The sequence below is a fragment of the Oncorhynchus mykiss genome, chromosome 19, assembly GCF_057628025.1.
Source record: "Oncorhynchus mykiss isolate SJ-2025 chromosome 19, ASM5762802v1, whole genome shotgun sequence".
Classification (NCBI taxonomy): Eukaryota; Metazoa; Chordata; class Actinopteri; order Salmoniformes; family Salmonidae; genus Oncorhynchus; species Oncorhynchus mykiss.
This window is the reverse complement of record NC_143040.1, coordinates 6,056,594-6,080,230: the sequence shown is the minus strand read 5'-3', so window position 1 is coordinate 6,080,230 and position 23,637 is coordinate 6,056,594. Positions and strand designations below refer to the sequence as shown.

General features: G+C 39.5%; 1 protein-coding gene across 1 annotated transcript in view; it reads left to right on the top strand.

The window, feature by feature from the left end:
* The first annotated feature begins 1,346 nt into the window (after positions 1 to 1,346).
* Positions 1,347 to 23,637, top strand: part of LOC110517093 (multiple PDZ domain protein) — a 135,084-nt gene continuing 112,793 nt past the window's right edge. Inside the window, exons 1-4 of the mRNA XM_090209962.1 lie at positions 1,347 to 1,424; positions 1,548 to 1,594; positions 12,681 to 12,768; positions 15,158 to 15,321. Of these exons, the coding sequence (XP_090066088.1) occupies positions 12,711 to 12,768; positions 15,158 to 15,321 (222 nt within the window). The 5' untranslated portion in view covers positions 1,347 to 1,424; positions 1,548 to 1,594; positions 12,681 to 12,710. The remainder of the gene's footprint in view (positions 1,425 to 1,547; positions 1,595 to 12,680; positions 12,769 to 15,157; positions 15,322 to 23,637) is intronic.

Below are 23,637 nucleotides of genomic sequence, written 5' to 3'. Positions count from 1 at the left end.
GCTTACATCCCTGTTGGTAAGCATTTATTCCTTTGCCCCAAGATAATCCATGCACCCGACAGGTGTGGCATATCAAGAAGCTGATTGAACAGCATCATTCTTACACAGGTGCACCTTGTGCTGGGGACAATAAAACGCTGCTCTAAAATGTGCAGTTTTGTCACAACACAATGCCACAGATGTCTCAAGTTTTGAGGGAGCGTGCAATTGGTTAGCTGACTGGAGGAATGTTCACCAGAGCTGTTGCCAGATAATTTAATGTTAATTTTTCTACCATAAACCACCTACAATGTCATTTTAGATCATTTGGCTGATATGTCCAACCAGCCTCACAACCGCAGACCACACGTGTATGGCGTTGTGTGGGCGAGTGGTTTGCTGATGTCAACGTTGTGAACAGAGTATGGGCAGGCATAAATTACAGACAACGAACACAATTGCATTTTATCTATGGCAATTTGAATGCACAGAGATACCGTGACGAGATCCCGAGTCCCATTGTCGTGCCATTCACCCGCAGCCATCACCACATGTTTCAGCATGATAACGCACGGACCTCATATCGCAAGGATCTGTACACAATTCCCGGAAGCTGAAAACGTCCCAGTTCTTCCATGGCCTGTACACTCACCAGACACGTTACCCACGTTTCTGTTTCCGCCCAATATCCAGCCACTTTGCACAGCCTATTGAAGGAGGGAGTGGAACAACATTCCACGGGCCACAATCAAACGTCTGATCAACACCGCTCGATGCGAAAGAGAAGTGTCACACTGCACGAGACTAAAGGTCGTCACACCAGATAACCTACTGACTGGTTTTCTGATCCCACGCCCCTTTACCTTTTGTTACATTTAATTTGTATTGCCTGTGTTCCTAATCTATAGATTAGGGCCTAATGCATTTATTTCAATTTCATTGATTTCCTGTAATGAACTGTACCTCAGTTAAAATCTTAGAAATTGTTGCATGTTGCGTTTATATTTTTTTGTTGAGCCTATGCTATGCCACGTTATTTGTTGGGGTTATCATACAATTACATTAATATTGTGTAGGACCAATCTGCATTGTTGACTCGTTTATTTAGTCGGAGTTTAGTCAGAAAATGGCATTCTCTTGTCCAAAGATAGGCCTATAGCTTTAAACCTTCAACATGAATATAGTATCACAATCACCATGAAATAACTACTGGAGTGAATTTGAGATGAAACTTAATTTTATTACCTGAAGAAAACTACTGTGTATTTTCATTGAGTCCATGAGGACGGACGAGAAGGTCGCAGGTGCGCGTCTGGTCCGCTTTCAGGACGTCAGAAGATCACCGGTGAGGTGCGCATGCGTCCCTCACAGTGTGAAACGGATCGGCACACGCTTGATAAAACAGTTGATCTCCGTCTGTTTTGATAGATTTTGTGGTATTTTACGTAGGTTTAAAACATACAATTCATGTAGGTTTACGGTATTAATGTTATATTCATACATGTAGCTCTAAAACGGACAAAATGTAGATTTTTTCTTTTTCCCCCTGGCGACCGCGGACTTCTTAGGGGGACCTGTTGATTCTACGGTGTAGCCCACCGAAGCAGCAATGGAGGTGAGCTAACGGTAACGGGATTGTGAGTCTTCGGGATATCTAGCCTATGCCATTATAGGCTACTGTTAACATTTACCCCAGCATTTTTCTCTCCATTAGACCTGAGACGACCTATTTACTGAAGTGCAGAGATTTATTTGCCATCCACATTGGGAAATAAGTGCGCTGGATTTATGCGTTGACTGTTATCACTTGTGGGCTACTGTTACTGCACTCAAGGCACTCAGATCTTATCTGTAGGCTATAGGCTACTATTATTTTGACAATAAAATCTGTTTATAATTCATAAACTTAAACCTAAAATAGCCTATAGGCTACCAACACTCAGGGAAACAGATTTCTAAATTAGGAACTGCTTATTCAATACCACGTCGTATTATTTTTATTTTGCGTTCTCTTGTCACATAATACACGTTATTTTGGCTTCATGTTTTTGATATTCACCACAGCTGCCTGTTAACCATTCTTGTCTAGCCCACTAAATCAATCTCGTTATCAAACGCACCGCTTGTCTCTCTCTCTTGCTTGAGTGGCCTGGGGGTGTATTCATTACTGCAAACCGTAGCAAAACCTTTTCCAACTGTTCCCGATAATTTCTCATTGGACACGTTCAGGTTAGTCCCTTCCCATTTCGACCGCCTGCTTCCTAGTGAATAAGCTAGATCCCTGTCCTGTCCCATTGCACCTGGCACAAAATGATCGTGAGGCTGCATGTCAACTGTAATTACCGTGAGTCTTGGATAAGGCTATTTGCCGATGGTAATCTCACTTAAGAGCATTAGGTTTACTTCGGGAAGGCGCTTGCTAACAAGCTTGTTTGAGCATACACCTTGTGCGTTCCAAATGACGCCCTATCAAAATTTGCTTCGGTCATTTATCATGCAAACACATGTATATTTTATTGTGGCGCTGCATCAGTGACATATGGACATGACGGTATGAGCTTCAGTTCTCCAGCCATGGAATTAGCCCACTGCGTCACCAGGATGGAGCTAGCAAAGAAGGCTGTTCATTTTAGTCTATTCAAACAGACCTCATTTGAAAGGCAACAATTACACATTAAGATCAGGTGTGGCCAACACACCTGAACACACTCAGCAAGATGGGGGATAGAGAGAGTTTTGTTGATGCTGAGAACGGAATGTATATATTTTAACATTCTTAGAACGTTCTTGTGGTTTTTTTATAGAACGTTTTCTTAATTGTTCTGAGAACATGACTTTACATAGAACTACAAGGAAACCTGTAGAAAACATTATGCCGAAGTACTGAAATTCCCATCTAAGAAACAAATGGTTGTCAGAACGTTATGTGCTAGCTGGGTAGCTTGCACCATTCCCAGAATGTTGTGGATAGGTTCTATGCAAAATAACCATAGGACAACCATGCTCTCGCAAACTCGAAGAAACATATGGTTGTCAGAACGTTATGTGCTAGCTGGGTATTCCCCATATGGGGTCTTAAAGGTGGAGTGAGGGGGCAGAAGCTGAGCTGCAAATTAATCATCTTAGCAACAAGTATAAAAGGAACATTGAAGTGTTTTATTTAAAAAATATTTGTTTTATTTAACAACATTTGTTTTATTTAACAATATTTTGTTAAATTAAACAGCCTACATGAAGACTTTCTGATTTAATACTAGGAGGCCTAAACACACAAATCAAATTAAATTGTATTTGTCACGTCAACAGGTTACAGCAGGTATATGATACATCCACAGTTTACAGCAGGTATATGACACATCCACAGGTTACAGCAGGTATATGATACATCCACAGTTTACAGCGGGTATATGACACATCCACAGTTTACAGCAGGTATATGATACATCACATCCACAGTTTACAGCAGGTATATGATACATCCACAGTTTACAGCAGGTATATGACACATCCACAGTTAACAGCAGGTATATGATACATCACATCCACAGTTTACAGCAGGTATATGACACATCCACAGTTAACAGCAGGTATATGATACATCACATCCACAGTTTACAGCAGGTATATGATAATCACATCCACAGTTTACAGCAGGTATATGATACATCACATCCACAGTTTACAGCAGGTATATGATACATCACATCCACAGTTTACAGCAGGTATATGATACATCCACAGTTTACAGCAGGTATATGATACATCACATCCACAGTTTACAGCAGGTATATGATACATCACATCCACAGTTTACAGCAGGTATATGATATATCACATCCACAGTTTACAGCGGGTATATGATACATCACATCCACAGTTTACAGCAGGTATATGATACATCCACAGTTTACAGCAGGTATATGATACATCACATCCACAGTTTACAGCAGGTATATGATACATCACATCCACAGTTTACAGCGGGTATATGATACATCACATCCACAGTTTACAGCAGGTATATGATACATCCACAGTTTACAGCAGGTATATGATACATCACATCCACAGTTTACAGCAGGTATATGATACATCACATCCACAGTTTACAGCAGGTATATGATACATCCACAGTTTACAGCAGGTATATGATACATCACATCCACAGTTTACAGCGGGTATATGATACATCCACAGTTTACAGCAGGCATATGATACATCACATCCACAGTTTACAGCAGGTATATGATACATCACATCCACAGTTTACAGCAGGTATATGACACATCCACAGTTTACAGCAGGTATATGATACATCCACAGTTTACAGCAGGTATATGATACATCCACAGTTTACAGCAGGTATATGACACATCCACAGTTTACAGCAGGTATATGATACATCCACAGTTTACAGCAGGTATATGATACATCCACAGTTTACAGCAGGTATATGATATATCACATCCACAGTTTACAGCAGGTATATGATACATCCACAGTTTACAGCAGGTATATGACACATCACATCCACAGTTTACAGCAGGTATATGATACATCACATCCACAGTTTACAGCAGGTATATGATACATCCACAGTTTACAGCAGGTATATGACACATCCACAGTTTACAGCAGGTATATGATATATCACATCCACAGTTTACAGCAGGTATATGATACATCCACAGTTTACAGCAGGTATATGATATATCACATCCACAGTTTACAGCAGGTATATGACACATCCACAGTTTACAGCAGGTATATGATACATCCACAGTTTACAGCAGGTATATGATATATCACATCCACAGTTTACAGCAGGTATATGATACATCACATCCACAGTTTACAGCAGGTATATGATACATCCACAGGTTACAGCAGGTATATGATACATCCACAGTTTACAGCAGGTATATGATACATCACATCCACAGTTTACAGCAGGTATATGATACATCACATCCACAGTTTACAGCAGGTATATGATACATCACATCCACAGTTTACAGCAGGTATATGATACATCACATCCACAGTTTACAGCAGGTATATGACACATCACATCCACAGTTTACAGCAGGTATATGACACATCCACAGTTTACAGCAGGTATATGATATATCACATCCACAGTTTACAGCAGGTATATGATACATCCACAGTTTACAGCAGGTATATGATACATCCACAGTTTACAGCAGGTATATGATACATCCACAGTTTACAGCAGGCATATGATACATCACATCCACAGTTTACAGCAGGTATATGATACATCACATCCACAGTTTACAGCAGGTATATGATACATCACATCCACAGTTTACAGCAGGTATATGATACATCACATCCACAGTTTACAGCAGGTATATGATACATCACATCCACAGTTTACAGCAGGTATATGATACATCCACAGTTTACAGCAGGTATATGATACATCCACAGTTTACAGCAGGCATATGATACATCACATCCACAGTTTACAGCAGGTATATGATACATCACATCCACAGTTTACAGCAGGTATATGATACATCCACAGTTTACAGCAGGTATATGATATATCACATCCACAGTTTACAGCAGGTATATGACACATCCACAGTTTACAGCAGGTATATGATACATCCACAGTTTACAGCAGGTATATGATATATCACATCCACAGTTTACAGCAGGTATATGATACATCCACAGTTTACAGCAGGTATATGATATATCACATCCACAGTTTACAGCAGGTATATGATACATCCACAGTTTACAGCAGGTATATGATATATCACATCCACAGTTTACAGCAGGTATATGACACATCCACAGTTTACAGCAGGTATATGATACATCCACAGTTTACAGCAGGTATATGATACATCACATCCACAGTTTACAGCAGGTATATGATACATCCACAGGTTACAGCAGGTATATGATACATCCACAGTTTACAGCAGGTATATGATACATCACATCCACAGTTTACAGCAGGTATATGATACATCACATCCACAGTTTACAGCAGGTATATGATACATCACATCCACAGTTTACAGCAGGTATATGACACATCACATCCACAGTTTACAGAAGGTATATGACACATCACATCCACAGTTTACAGCAGGTATATGACACATCACATCCACAGTTTACAGCAGGTATATGATACATCCACAGTTTACAGCAGGTATATGATACATCCACAGTTTACAGCAGGTATATGATACATCACATCCACAGTTTACAGCAGGTATATGATACATCACATCCACAGTTTACAGCAGGTATATGATACATCCACAGTTTACAGCAGGTATATGATACATCCACAGTTTACAGCAGGTATATGATATATCACATCCACAGTTTACAGCAGGTATATGATACATCACATCCACAGTTTACAGCAGGTATATGATACATCCACAGTTTACAGCAGGTATATGATACATCACATCCACAGTTTACAGCAGGTATATGATACATCACATCCACAGTTTACAGCAGGTATATGATACATCCACAGTTTACAGCAGGTATATGATACATCCACAGTTTACAGCAGGTATATGATACATCCACAGTTTACAGCAGGTATAAAAGGTGTGGTGAAATGCTTGTGTGCTAGCTCACTCAACATTGCTGTACAACAATAACACTCAACATTGCAGTACAACAATAACACTCAACATTGCGTAATAACACTCAACATTGCGTAATAACACTCAACATTGCGTAATAACACTCAACATTGCAGAATATTAATAACAACACTAAAGAGTCAAGTCAAAAATATAAAGTAAAAGAAGAGATTTTATGCTTAGTAATACGCTGATATGTAAACAGTATGACAGAACAGATAATGAACAATATGATATACAGAACAGATAATGAACAATAAGATATACAGAATAGATAATGAACAATATGATATACAGAACAGATAATGAACAGTATGATATACAGAACAGATAATGAACCGTATGATATACAGAACAGATAATGAACAATAAGATATTCAGAATAGATCATGAATAATACGATATACAGAATAGATAATGAACAATATGATATACAGAACAGATAATGAACAATAAGATATTCAGAATAGATCATGAATAATATGATATACAGAACAGATAATGAATTATAGGATATACAGAACAGATAATGAACAGTATGATATACATAATAGATAATGAACAATATGATATACAGAATAGATAATGAATAATATGATATACAGAATAGATAATGAACAATATGATATACAGAATAGATAATGAACAATATGATATACAGAATAGATAATGAACAATATGATATATATAATAGATAGTTAATAATATGATATACAGAATAGATAATGAACAGTATGATATACAGAATAGATAATGAACAATAAGATATACAGAATAGATAATGAACCATATGATATACAGAATAGATAATGAACAATAAGATATACAGAATAGATAATGAACAATAATATATACAGAATAGATAATGAACCATAAGATATACAGAATAGATAATGAGCAATACGATATACAGAATAGATCATGACCAATATGATATACAGAATAGATAATGAACAATAAGATATACAGAATAGATAATGAACAATAATATATACAGAATAGATAATGAACAATATGATATACAGAATAGATCATGAACAGTATGATATACAGAATAGATAATGAACAATATGATATACAGAATAGATAATGAACAATAAGATATACAGAATAGATAATGAACAATATGATATACAGAATAGATCATGACCAATATGATATACAGAATAGATAATGAACAATAAGATATACAGAATAGATAATGAACAATAATATATACAGAATAGATAATGAACAATATGATATACAGAATAGATTATGAACAATATGATATACAGAATAGATTATGAACAATATGATATACAGAATAGATAATGAACAGTATGATATACAGAACAGATGATAATGAACAGTATGATATACAGAATAGATAATGAACAATATGATATACAGAATAGATAATGAACAATATGATATACATAATAGATAATGAATAATATTATATACAGAATAGATAATGCACAATAGTATATACAGTATAGATAAGGAACAATAAGATATACAGAACAGATAATGCACAATAGTATATACAGTATAGATAATGAATAATATTATATACAGAATAGATAATGCACTATAGTATATACAGTATAGATAAGGAACAATATGATATACAGTATAGATAATGCACTATAGTATATACAGTATAGATAATGCACTATAGTATATACAGTATAGATAATGCACTATAGTATATACAGTATAGATAATGCACTATAGTATATACAGTATAGATAATGCACTATAGTATATACAGTATAGATAATGCACTATAGTATATACAGTATAGATAATGCACTATAGTATAGATAATGAATGTGCTTTGAGTATGACTGCATTTACAAATATAAAGTAAACACACACATTCTACATTTATGTTTGTTGAAGTTGATTTAACTTCTAAAATCAAGGCAACCAGCCGCAATACAAGTCAGGCGAATGTGTTGAGACACATAAGTGTGTGTTGAGATTGTATTGCAGCTAGTGCAAGATCAGTGGGGCCTCATTTATCAACTGTGCATACATTTCTTCCAAAAATCTGGCACACACACACACACACACACACACACACACACACACACACACACACACACACACACGCACACACACACACACACGCACACACAGGCTGTGTTTTCAATGTATCAAAGACACATCCTCCTCCACTTACCCTCCTCGCCTTATGCCCTCAGGGGAATCCCCAGCGGCCATCTTTGTCATTGGTCCAAATGATTAGCCAAGCAAGAGAAGTTGGCAACGGAAGCCCCTCAGCACTTTTGATCGAGTTTGCGAGTGTACAGTTCTGTTCACCCCGGGGCCTGAAACGACCCATAATTCTAATTCGCGATGATCGTACATCCGCTTTCGAAAAGTTTAAACCAACATTAATATGGGAGACGTCAACATAAAAGTGTAAGGTAAAAAAACGAATGTAAATAAGTTAGATATTGTGCTACTAATGCACATGACAGCAACAAACACGTGTCATGAGTTATTCTATTTTTTTGTTTGGTTGGCTTTTGGAAACGTTAACTTGCGTTCGTAACTTTCCCTGACGTCACACTCATACCCAATTGTAAATTGTCGATTTTACCTGCTGTAGTAGGACGGCTAACATTCGATGTCCGCGGATGCGTTGTCCTCCATCCAAGATATGAAATACGATCCTATTGGACTGTAGTGCATATTAAAAGCACACACAAATGTTTCCACGATGACTGACAACACAAACCGTGGGATGAACGGGTGACACATTTTCCGGGGCACGAGCGGTCCGTTTAAAAATGTATTCATTCCTGTGAGATTGATTGTCCTTCCTGTGAGATTGATTGTCCTTCCTGTGAGATTGATTGTCCTTCCTGCTAGATTGATTGTCCTTCCTGCTAGATTGATTGTCCCTCCTGTGAGATTGATTGTCCTTCCTGCTAGATTGATTGTCCCTCCTGTGAGATTGATTGTCCTTCCTGCTAGATTGATTGTCCCTCCTGTGAGATTGATTGTCCTTCCTACTAGATTGATTGTCCTTCCTGCTAGATTGATTGTCCTTCCTGCTAGATTGATTGTCCTTCCTGCTAGATTGATTGTCCTTCCTGCGAGATTGATTGTCCTTCCTGCGAGATTGATTGTCCCTCCTGCTAGATTGATTGTCCTTCCTGCTAGATTGATTTTCCTTCCTGCTAGATTGATTGTCCTTCCTGCTAGATTGATTGTCCTTCCTGCTAGATTGATTGTCCTTCCAACTAGATTGATTGTCCCTCCTGTGAGATTGATTGTCCTTCCTGCTAGATTGATTGTCCTTACTGCTAGATTGATTGTCCTTCCTGCTAGATTGATTGTCCTTCCTGCTAGATTGATTGTCCTTCCTGCAAGATTGATTGTCCCTCCTGCGAGATTGATTGTCCTTACTGCTAGATTGATTGTCCTTCCTGCGAGATTGATTGTCCTTCCTGCTAGATTGATTGTCCTTACTGCTAGATTGATTGTCCTTCCTGCTAGATTGATTGTCCCTCATGCGAGATTGATTGTCCCTCCTGCGAGATTTATTGTCCTTCCTGCTAGATTGATTGTCCTTCCTGCTAGATTGATTGTCCTTCCTGCGAGATTGATTGTCCGTCCTGCGAGATTGATTGTCCCTCCTGCGAGATTGATTGTCCCTCCTGCGAGATTGATTGTCCCTCCTGCGAGATTTATTGTCCTTCCTGCTAGATTGATTGTCCTTACTGCTAGATTGATTGTCCTTCCTGCTAGATTAATTGTCCTTCCTGACAAGGTTGATTGTCCTTCCTGCGAGATTGATTGTCCTTCCTGCGAGATTGATTGTCCCTCCTGCGAGATTTATTGTCCTTCCTGCGAGATTGATTGTCCCTCCTGCGAGATTGATTGTCCTTTCAAGCTATTGAAAAGTATCCTCAATACCACAGCAGAAGACAAGTCGTTGTTCAGTGATTGGTTAATCATGTTAGGTTCTAGATGAACCGAGTAAAAACTCACAGAGGATTATTAAAGGGTCTGACAGCTGAACAGACGAAGACATGTTCCCACCAGAGCAAGAATATAGACCTCCAAACTAGACATAGAGTGGGGCAAAAAAGTATTTAGTCAGCCACCAATTGTGCAAGTTCTCCCACTTAAAAAGATGAGAGAGGCCTGTAATTTTCATCATATGTACACTTCAACGATGGCAGACTAAATGAGAAAAAAAAATCCAGAAAATCACATTGTAGGATTTTTTATGAATTTATTTGCAAATTATGGTGGAAAATAAGTATTTCCTCACTGTACCTCCATGTAGGTGAATTCTCCTCCTTTACACATCTGAACAGCCAATACATCTCTGTTGCCAGGCAGAAACTTTAGTGGCATATGTTCTTCCTCACTTCATCTGACCTCTGACCTCGCACCCGACGTCCTCACTCCTCCCTAACTCACGGCTCTCCTGTTGACTTTGTACCCGACCGTGGCCCTTCTCCTTCCCATGGGGTCCCTGATGTCTAACAATAACACTGTCTGACAGAACGTAAACGTTCTACGTTCCCCCTTTTTCTCTGCCTCAGTGACTGAGGATATTTCATATGATCAAGTTTAGAAGTTCAGAACCCATCAATCAATAGATGACTGTGTTTCCATCTCCTGCCTTGGTATACAGGCTATGATGTGGTGCTCCTATTACACAGCAATACTGTAGCATACTCATACTGTGAAATATTTTAAGTAGGCTACCAGTCTATTTACGTTCGAGCGTGCTTGGCTATTGAATGAGTGATTTGATAAATGGTAGCCTAATATTTGTTGTGTAGCAGGGATAAACCAGTCATGTCCTGCAATTTGATTAGGATTCAGACCTACAGTATATAATGAAATGAGAAGTATGTCCTGTGGTTGATCAATTGATCAACCACCAGGAGTTGTGTGTCTACATGGTCTGACCTGGGCGTGTGGAGACTCACTCTTTGCTGTTTTTTTGTGCGCATGGTCCTTTGATCAATCAATCAATCAATCAAATGTATTTATAAAGCCCTTCTTACATCAGCTGATGTCTCAAAGTGCTGTACAGAAACCTAGCCTAAAACCCCAAACAGCAAGCAATGCAGGTGTAGAAGCACGGTGGCTAGGAAACACTCCCTAGAAAGGCCAGAAAACTAGGAAGAAACCTAGAGAGGAACCAGGCTATGTGGGGTGGCTAGTCCTCTTCTGGCTGTGTCGGGTAGAGAGGAACCAGACTATGAGGGGTTGGCCAGTCCTCTTCTGGCTGTGTCGGGTAGAGAGGAACCAGACTATGAGGGGTTGGCCAGTCCTCTTCTGGCTGTGCCGGTTAGAGAGGAACCAGGCTCTGAGGGGTGGCCAGTCCTCTTCTGGCTGTGCCGGGTAAAGAGGAACCAGGCTCTGAGGGGTTGGCCAGTCCTCTTCTGGCTGTGTCGGGTAGAGAGGAACCAGGCTCTGAGGGGTGGGCCAGTCCTCTTCTGGCTGTGTCGAGTAGAGAGGAACCAGGCTCTGAGGGGTGGACCAGTCCTCTTCTGGCTGTGTCGGGTAGAGAGGAACCAGGCTCTGAGGGGTGGCCAGTCCTCTTCTGGCTGTGCCGGGTAAAGAGGAACCAGGCTCTGAGGGGTGGGCCAGTCCTCTTCTGGCTGTGTCGGGTAGAGAGGAACCAGGCTCTGAGGGGTGGGCCAGTCCTCTTCTGGCTGTGCCGGGTAGAGAGGAACCAGGCTCTGAGGGGTGGCCAGTCCTCTTCTGGCTGTGCCGGGTAAAGAGGAACCAGGCTCTGAGGGGGTGGCCAGTCCTCTTCTGGCTGTGTCGGGTAGAGAGGAACCAGGCTCTGAGGGGTGGGCCAGTCCTCTTCTGGCTGTGTCGGGTAGAGAGGAACCAGGCTCTGAGGGGTGGGCCAGTCCTCTTCTGGCTGTGCCGGGTAGAGAGGAACCAGGCTATGAGGGGTGGGCCAGTCCTCTACTGGGTAGACAGGAACCAGGCTCTGAGGGGTGGGCCAGACCTCTTCTGGCTGTGCCGTGTGGAGATTATAACAGAACATGATAAATATGTCAAGTCATGTTGCAGGTATCCGATGTTGACCGGTGACAGGCACACATGAACACTCTCAACCATCTAGTGAAGACCTACATCCAAGCAAAGATGGACGCCATGGGTAAGTGTCATTCAGCCCTTCTAAGCACCTTGACTACACTACACAGTGACTACACTACACAGTGACTACACTACACAGTGACTACACTACACAGTGACTACACAGTGACTACACTACACAGTGACTACACTACACAGTGACTACACTACACAGTGACTACACTACACAGTGACTACACAGTGACTACACTACACAGTGACTACACTACACAGTGACTACACAGTGACTACAATACACAGTGACTAAACTACACAGTGACTACACAGTGACTACACTACACAGTGACTACACAGTGACTACACTACACAGTGACTACACAGTGACTACCATACACAGTGACTACACTACACAGTGACTACACTACACAGTGACTACACAGTGACTACAATACACAGTGACTACACTACACAGTGACTACACTACACAGTGACTACACAGTGACTACAATACACAGTGACTACACTACACAGTGACTACACAGTGACTACACTACACAGTGACTACACTACACAGTGACTACACTACACAGTGACTACACTAGACAGTGACTACACTAGACAGTGACTACACAGTGACTACACTACACAGTGACTACACTACACAGTGACTACTCTACACAGTGACTACACTACACAGTGACTACACTACACTACACAGTGACTACACAGTGACTACACTACACAGTGACTACACTACACTACACAGTGACTACACAGTGACTACACTACACAGTGACTACACTACACAGTGACTACACTACACAGTGACTACACAGTGACTACACTACAAAGTGACTACACTACACAGTGACTACTCTACACAGTGACTACACTACACAGTGACTACACTACACTACACAGTGACTACACTACACAGTGACTACACAGTGACTACACTACACAGTGACTACACTACACAGTGACTACACAGTGACTACACTACACAGTGACTACACTACACAGTGACTACACAGTGACTACACAGTGACTACACTACACAGTGACTACACTACAACGTGACTACACAGTGACTACAAAGTGACTACACTACACAGTGACTACACAGTGACTACACTACACAGTGACTACACTACACAGTGACTACACAGTGACTACACAGTGACTACACTACACAATGACTACACTACACAGTGACTACACTACACAGTGACTACACTACACAGTGACTACACTACACAGTGACTACACTACAAAGTGTATTGTATTGTATTGAGTTGTGTTGTATTGTAGTGTAGTGTGTATTGTATTGCAATATATTGTATTGTATTATATTGTATTGCATTATATTGAAGTGTGTATTGTATTGTATTATATTTTATTGTATTGTATTATATTGTAGTGTGTATTGTATTATATTGTATTATATTGTATTGTATTGTATTGTATTATATTGTATTATATTGTATTGTATTGTATTATATTGTATTGTATTGTAGTGTGTATTATATTGTATTATATTATATTGTATTATATTGTATTGTATTGTATTATATTGTATTGTATTGTATTATATTGTAGTGTGTATTATATTATATTGTATTGTATTGTAGTGTGTATTATATTATATTGTATTGTATTGTAGTGTGTATTATATTATATTGTATTGTATTGTAGTGTGTATTATATTGTATTATATTATATTGTATTATATTGTATTGTATTATATTGTATTGTATTGTATTATATTGTAGTGTGTATTATATTATATTGTATTGTATTGTAGTGTGTATTATATTATATTGTATTGTATTGTAGTGTGTATTATATTATATTGTATTGTATTGTAGTGTGTATTATATTATATTGTATTGTATTGTAGTGTGTATTATATTATATTGTATTGTATTATATTATATTGTATTATATTGTATTATATTGTATTGTATTATATTATATTGTATTGTATTGTAGTGTGTATTATATTGTATTATATTGTATTGTATTATATTGTATTATATTGTATTATATTGTATTGTATTGTATTGTATTATATTGTATTATATTGTATTGTATTGTATTGTATTATATTGTATTGTATTGTAGTGTGTATTATATTGTATTATATTATATTGTATTATATTGTATTGTATTGTATTGTATTGTATTGTATTGTATTATATTGTATTATATTGTATTGTATTATATTGTATTATATTGTATTGTATTATATTGTATTGTATTATATTGTATTGTATTATATTGTATTGTATTGTATTGTATTGTATTATATTGTATTATATTGTATTATATTGTATTGTATTATATTGTATTGTATTATATTGTATTGTATTGTATTATATTAGATTGTATTGTATTGTATTATATTGTATTATATTGTATTGTATTGTATTGTATTGTATTCTCTCCAGATACACAGCGGGCCTTGGAGGCTGTGGAGAGACTCCAGGCCAAGCTGAAGGACAGAGGAGAGGCTCCTACAGAGGAGAAACTATCACTACTGAAGTCTGTTCTACAGAGCCCTCTGTTCCTTCAGATACTAACCATGCAACAGACACAACTACAGCTGCCAGAGGTATCACACACACACACACACACACACACTGTTTCTGTTCTACCAGATAATAACCAACAGCTACAGCTGCCAGAGGTATCACACAGACAAACAGAAGGGCAGACAGACTGACTGACTGACTGACTGACTGGCAGGCAGGCAGGCAGGCAGGCAGGCAGGCAGGCAGGCAGGCAGGCAGGCAGGCAGGCAGGCAGGCAGGCAGGCAGGCAGGCAGGCAGACAGACATGTTTATGCTAGACATAGCGTCATGAACTTAATCACAGCCTGTATCTCTGTCTGGTGTCCCTCCTCCTGCTTGAGTGTCTCTGTTTATATATTTATTAGATTTTATTATTTCACCTTTATTTAACCAGGTAGGCTAGTTGAGAACACCTTTATTTAACCAGGTAGGCTAGTTGAGAACACCTTTATTTAACCAGGTAGGCTAGTTGAGAACACCTTTATTTAACCAGGTAGGCTAGTTGAGAACACCTTTATTTAACCAGGTAGGCTAGTTGAGAACACCTTTATTTAACCAGGTAGACTAGTTGAGAACAAGTTCTTATTTACAACTGCGTCCTGACCACGATAAGATATAAGATAAAGAAAGCAAAGCAGTGTGACACAAATAACAACAGAGAGTTACACATGGAGTAAAACAAACATACAGTCAATAGCACAGTAGAAAAGTGTTGTGTGGCATTGAAGCTCGTCTGGAGGTTAGTTAACACAGTGTCCAAAGAAGGGCCAGATGTATACAGAATGGTGTCGTCTGGGTAGAGGTGGATCAAGGAATCACCCACAGCAAGAGCCACATCGTTGATGTATACTGAGAAAAGATTCGGCCCGAGAATTGAACCCTGTGGTACCCCCATAGACACTGCCAGACGGTCAACAGGCCCTTCGATTTGACACACTGAACTCTGTCTGAGAAGTAGTTAGTGAACCAGGCGAGGCGGTCGTTTGAGAAACCAAGGCTGTTGAGACTGCCGATAAGAATACGGTGATTGGCAGAGTCGAAAGCCTTGGTCAGGTTGATGAAGACGGCTGCACAGTACTGTATTGTATCAATGGCGGTTGTGATATCATTTATGTCCTTGAGCGTGGCTGAGGTGCACCCCTGACCAGCTCGGAAACCAGATTGCACAGTGGAGAAGGTACGGTGGGATTCTCGAAATGGTCAGTGATCTGTTTGTTAACTTGGCTTTGGAAGACTTTAGGAAGGCAGGAGATTACTCTGTCTGTACGTACTGTCTGTACTGTACGGTAGAAAGTGAGACAAACCCCAGTGTTTCCTAAAATACTGACTGCAGGAACCAAACTGGCTGAGTAATCTGCTTACCTGACCTAACCAATAAAGCTCTGAGAGAGAGAGAGACAGAGAAAGAGAGAGAGAGACAGAGAGAGAGAGAGAGAGAGAGAGAGAGAGAGAGAGAGAGACAGAGAGAGACAGAGAGACAGAGAGAGAGAGAGAGAGAGAGAGAGAGACAGAGAGACAGAGAGACAGAGAGAGAGAGACAGAGAGAGAGAGAGAGAGAGAGAGAGAATAACAACAGTGGTACTAGGGGTCATGGACAAACAGAATTTGTCTGCATGGATGTGTGTCTGTCTGCAGTAGTCATGTTGTCAAACTCAGCATGTGTCTGTTTCCTCCTCTTCCTATAGGCTTACTGTTATAATAGCAGCCTATAGGAAGTCTGTAGCAGTAGACAGTATAATGTGTCTGTTTCCTCCTCTTCCTATAGGCTTACTGTTATAATAGCAGCCTATAGGAAGTCTGTAGCAGTATATAACTCCTACCTGTTAGACAGACTGACTACAGTATACTACCTATATAACTCCTACCTGTTAGACAGACTGACTACAGTATACTACCTATATAACTCCTACCTGTTAGACAGACTGACTACAGTATACTACCTATATAACTCCTACCTGTTAGACAGACTGACTACAGTATACTACCTATATATCTCCTACCTGTTAGACAGACTGACTACTACCTCTATATCTCCTACCTGTTAGACAGACTGACTACTACCTCTATATCTCCTACCTGTTAGACAGACTGACTACAGTATACTACCTATATAACTCCTACCTGTTAGACAGACTGACTACTACCTCTATACCTCCTACCTGTTAGACAGACTGACTACAGTATACTACCTCTATAACTCCTACCTGTTAGACAGACTGACTACAGTATACTACCTCTATAACTCCTACCTGTTAGACAGACTGACTACTACCTCTATAACTCCTACCTGTTAGACAGACTGACTACAGTATACTACCTATATAACTCCTACCTGTTAGACAGACTGACTACAGTATACTACCTATATAACTCCTACCTGTTAGACAGACTGACTACTACCTATATAACTCCTACCTGTTAGACAGACTGACTACTACCTATATATCTCCTACCTGTTAGACAGACTGACTACTACCTCTATAACTCCTACCTGTTAGACAGACTGACTACTACCTCTATAACTCCTACCTGTTAGGCAGACTGTCTACTACCTCTATAACTCCTACCTGTTAGACAGACTGACTACTACCTCTATAACTCCTACCTGTTAGACAGACTGACTACTACCTATATAACTCCTACCTGTTAGACAGACTGACTACTACCTCTATAACTCCTACCTGTTAGACAGACTGACTACAGTATACTACCTCTATAACTCCTACCTGTTAGACAGACTGACTACAGTATACTACCTATATAACTCCTACCTGTTAGACAGACTGACTACTACCTCTATAACTCCTACCTGTTAGACAGACTGACTACTACCTCTATAACTTCTACCTGTTAGACAGACTGACTACAGTATACTACCTCTATATCTCCTACCTGTTAGACAGACTGACTACAGTATACTACCTCTATAACTCCTACCTGTTAGACAGACTGACTACTACCTCTATAACTCCTACCTGTTAGACAGACTGACTACAGTATACTACCTCTATAACTCCTACCTGTTAGACAGACTGACTACAGTATACTACCTCTATATCTCCTACCTGTTAGACAGACTGACTACAGTATACTACCTATATAACTCCTACCTGTTAGACAGACTGACTACTACCTATATAACTCCTACCTGTTAGACAGACTGACTACTACCTCTATAACTCCTACCTGTTAGACAGACTGACTACTACCTCTATAACTTCTACCTGTTAGACAGACTGACTACTACCTATATAACTCCTACCTGTTAGACAGACTGACTACTACCTCTATAACTCCTACCTGTTAGACAGACTGACTACTACCTCTATAACTTCTACCTGTTAGACAGACTGACTACAGTATACTACCTCTATATCTCCTACCTGTTAGACAGACTGACTACTACCTCTATAACTCCTACCTGTTAGACAGACTGACTACTACCTCTATAACTTCTACCTGTTAGACAGACTGACTACAGTATACTACCTCTATAACTCCTACCTGTTAGACAGACTGACTACAGTATACTACCTCTATAACTCCTACCTGTTAGACAGACTGACTACAGTATACTACCTCTATAACTCCTACCTGTTAGACAGACTGACTACTACCTCTATAACTCCTACCTGTTAGACAGACTGACTACAGTATACTACCTATATAACTCCTACCTGTTAGACAGACTGACTACAGTATACTACCTATATAACTCCTACCTGTTAGACAGACTGACTACTACCTATATAACTCCTACCTGTTAGACAGACTGACTACTACCTCTATATCTCCTACCTGTTAGACAGACTGACTACTACCTCTATATCTCCTACCTGTTAGACAGACTGACTACAGTATACTACCTATATAACTCCTACCTGTTAGACAGACTGACTACTACCTCTATAACTCCTACCTGTTAGACAGACTGACTACAGTATACTACCTCTATAACTCCTACCTGTTAGACAGACTGACTACAGTATACTACCTCTATAACTCCTACCTGTTAGACAGACTGACTACTACCTCTATAACTCCTACCTGTTAGACAGACTGACTACAGTATACTACCTATATAACTCCTACCTGTTAGACAGACTGACTACAGTATACTACCTATATAACTCCTACCTGTTAGACAGACTGACTACTACCTATATAACTCCTACCTGTTAGACAGACTGACTACTACCTATATATCTCCTACCTGTTAGACAGACTGACTACTACCTCTATAACTCCTACCTGTTAGACAGACTGACTACTACCTCTATAACTCCTACCTGTTAGACAGACTGTCTACTACCTCTATAACTCCTACCTGTTAGACAGACTGACTACTACCTCTATAACTCCTACCTGTTAGACAGACTGACTACTACCTATATAACTCCTACCTGTTAGACAGACTGACTACTACCTCTATAACTCCTACCTGTTAGACAGACTGACTACAGTATACTACCTCTATAACTCCTACCTGTTAGACAGACTGACTACAGTATACTACCTATATAACTCCTACCTGTTAGACAGACTGACTACTACCTCTATAACTCCTACCTGTTAGACAGACTGACTACTACCTCTATAACTTCTACCTGTTAGACAGACTGACTACAGTATACTACCTCTATATCTCCTACCTGTTAGACAGACTGACTACAGTATACTACCTCTATAACTCCTACCTGTTAGACAGACTGACTACTACCTCTATAACTCCTACCTGTTAGACAGACTGACTACAGTATACTACCTCTATAACTCCTACCTGTTAGACAGACTGACTACAGTATACTACCTCTATAACTCCTACCTGTTAGACAGACTGACTACTACCTCTATAACTTCTACCTGTTAGACAGACTGACTACTACCTATATAACTCCTACCTGTTAGACAGACTGACTACTACCTCTATAACTCCTACCTGTTAGACAGACTGACTACTACCTCTATAACTTCTACCTGTTAGACAGACTGACTACAGTATACTACCTCTATATCTCCTACCTGTTAGACAGACTGACTACTACCTCTATAACTCCTACCTGTTAGACAGACTGACTACTACCTCTATAACTTCTACCTGTTAGACAGACTGACTACAGTATACTACCTCTATAACTCCTACCTGTTAGACAGACTGACTACAGTATACTACCTCTATAACTCCTACCTGTTAGACAGACTGACTACAGTATACTACCTCTATAACTCCTACCTGTTAGACAGACTGACTACTACCTCTATAACTCCTACCTGTTAGACAGACTGACTACAGTATACTACCTATATAACTCCTACCTGTTAGACAGACTGACTACAGTATACTACCTCTATAACTCCTACCTGTTAGACAGACTGACTACTACCTATATAACTCCTACCTGTTAGACAGACTGACTACTACCTCTATATCTCCTACCTGTTAGACAGACTGACTACTACCTCTATATCTCCTACCTGTTAGACAGACTGACTACAGTATACTACCTATATAACTCCTACCTGTTAGACAGACTGACTACTACCTCTATAACTCCTACCTGTTAGACAGACTGACTACAGTATACTACCTCTATAACTCCTACCTGTTAGACAGACTGACTACAGTATACTACCTCTATAACTCCTACCTGTTAGACAGACTGACTACTACCTCTATAACTCCTACCTGTTAGACAGACTGACTACAGTATACTACCTATATAACTCCTACCTGTTAGACAGACTGACTACTACCTCTATAACTTCTACCTGTTAGACAGACTGACTACAGTATACTACCTCTATAACTCCTACCTGTTAGACAGACTGACTACAGTATACTACCTCTATAACTCCTACCTGTTAGACAGACTGACTACAGTATACTACCTCTATAACTCCTACCTGTTAGACAGACTGACTACTACCTCTATAACTCCTACCTGTTAGACAGACTGACTACAGTATACTACCTATATAACTCCTACCTGTTAGACAGACTGACTACAGTATACTACCTATATAACTCCTACCTGTTAGACAGACTGACTACTACCTATATAACTCCTACCTGTTAGACAGACTGACTACTACCTCTATATCTCCTACCTGTTAGACAGACTGACTACTACCTCTATATCTCCTACCTGTTAGACAGACTGACTACAGTATACTACCTATATAACTCCTACCTGTTAGACAGACTGACTACTACCTCTATAACTCCTACCTGTTAGACAGACTGACTACTACATATATATCTCCTACCTGTTAGACAGACTGACTACTACCTCTATAACTCCTACCTGTTAGACAGACTGACTACTACCTATATAACTCCTACCTGTTAGACAGACTGACTACTACCTCTATAACTCCTACCTGTTAGACAGACTGACTACTACCTCTATAACTTCTACCTGTTAGACAGACTGACTACAGTATACTACCTCTATATCTCCTACCTGTTAGACAGACTGACTACTACCTCTATAACTCCTACCTGTTAGACAGACTGACTACTACCTCTATAACTTCTACCTGTTAGACAGACTGACTACAGTATACTACCTCTATAACTCCTACCTGTTAGACAGACTGACTACAGTATACTACCTCTATAACTCCTACCTGTTAGACAGACTGACTACAGTATACTACCTCTATAACTCCTACCTGTTAGACAGACTGACTACTACCTCTATAACTCCTACCTGTTAGACAGACTGACTACAGTATACTACCTATATAACTCCTACCTGTTAGACAGACTGACTACAGTATACTACCTATATAACTCCTACCTGTTAGACAGACTGACTACTACCTATATAACTCCTACCTGTTAGACAGACTGACTACTACCTCTATATCTCCTACCTGTTAGACAGACTGACTACTACCTCTATATCTCCTACCTGTTAGACAGACTGACTACAGTATACTACCTATATAACTCCTACCTGTTAGACAGACTGACTACTACCTCTATAACTCCTACCTGTTAGACAGACTGACTACAGTATACTACCTCTATAACTCCTACCTGTTAGACAGACTGACTACAGTATACTACCTCTATAACTCCTACCTGTTAGACAGACTGACTACTACCTCTATAACTCCTACCTGTTAGACAGACTGACTACAGTATACTACCTATATAACTCCTACCTGTTAGACAGACTGACTACTACCTCTATAACTTCTACCTGTTAGACAGACTGACTACAGTATACTACCTCTATAACTCCTACCTGTTAGACAGACTGACTACAGTATACTACCTCTATAACTCCTACCTGTTAGACAGACTGACTACAGTATACTACCTCTATAACTCCTACCTGTTAGACAGACTGACTACTACCTCTATAACTCCTACCTGTTAGACAGACTGACTACAGTATACTACCTATATAACTCCTACCTGTTAGACAGACTGACTACAGTATACTACCTATATAACTCCTACCTGTTAGACAGACTGACTACTACCTATATAACTCCTACCTGTTAGACAGACTGACTACTACCTCTATATCTCCTACCTGTTAGACAGACTGACTACTACCTCTATATCTCCTACCTGTTAGACAGACTGACTACAGTATACTACCTATATAACTCCTACCTGTTAGACAGACTGACTACTACCTCTATAACTCCTACCTGTTAGACAGACTGACTACAGTATACTACCTCTATAACTCCTACCTGTTAGACAGACTGACTACAGTATACTACCTCTATAACTCCTACCTGTTAGACAGACTGACTACTACCTCTATAACTCCTACCTGTTAGACAGACTGACTACAGTATACTACCTATATAACTCCTACCTGTTAGACAGACTGACTACAGTATACTACCTATATAACTCCTACCTGTTAGACAGACTGACTACTACCTATATAACTCCTACCTGTTAGACAGACTGACTACTACCTATATATCTCCTACCTGTTAGACAGACTGACTACTACCTCTATAACTCCTACCTGTTAGACAGACTGACTACTACCTCTATAACTCCTACCTGTTAGACAGACTGTCTACTACCTCTATAACTCCTACCTGTTAGACAGACTGACTACTACCTCTATAACTCCTACCTGTTAGACAGACTGACTACTACCTATATAACTCCTACCTGTTAGACAGACTGACTACTACCTCTATAACTCCTACCTGTTAGACAGACTGACTACAGTATACTACCTCTATAACTCCTACCTGTTAGACAGACTGACTACAGTATACTACCTATATAACTCCTACCTGTTAGACAGACTGACTACTACCTCTATAACTCCTACCTGTTAGACAGACTGACTACTACCTCTATAACTTCT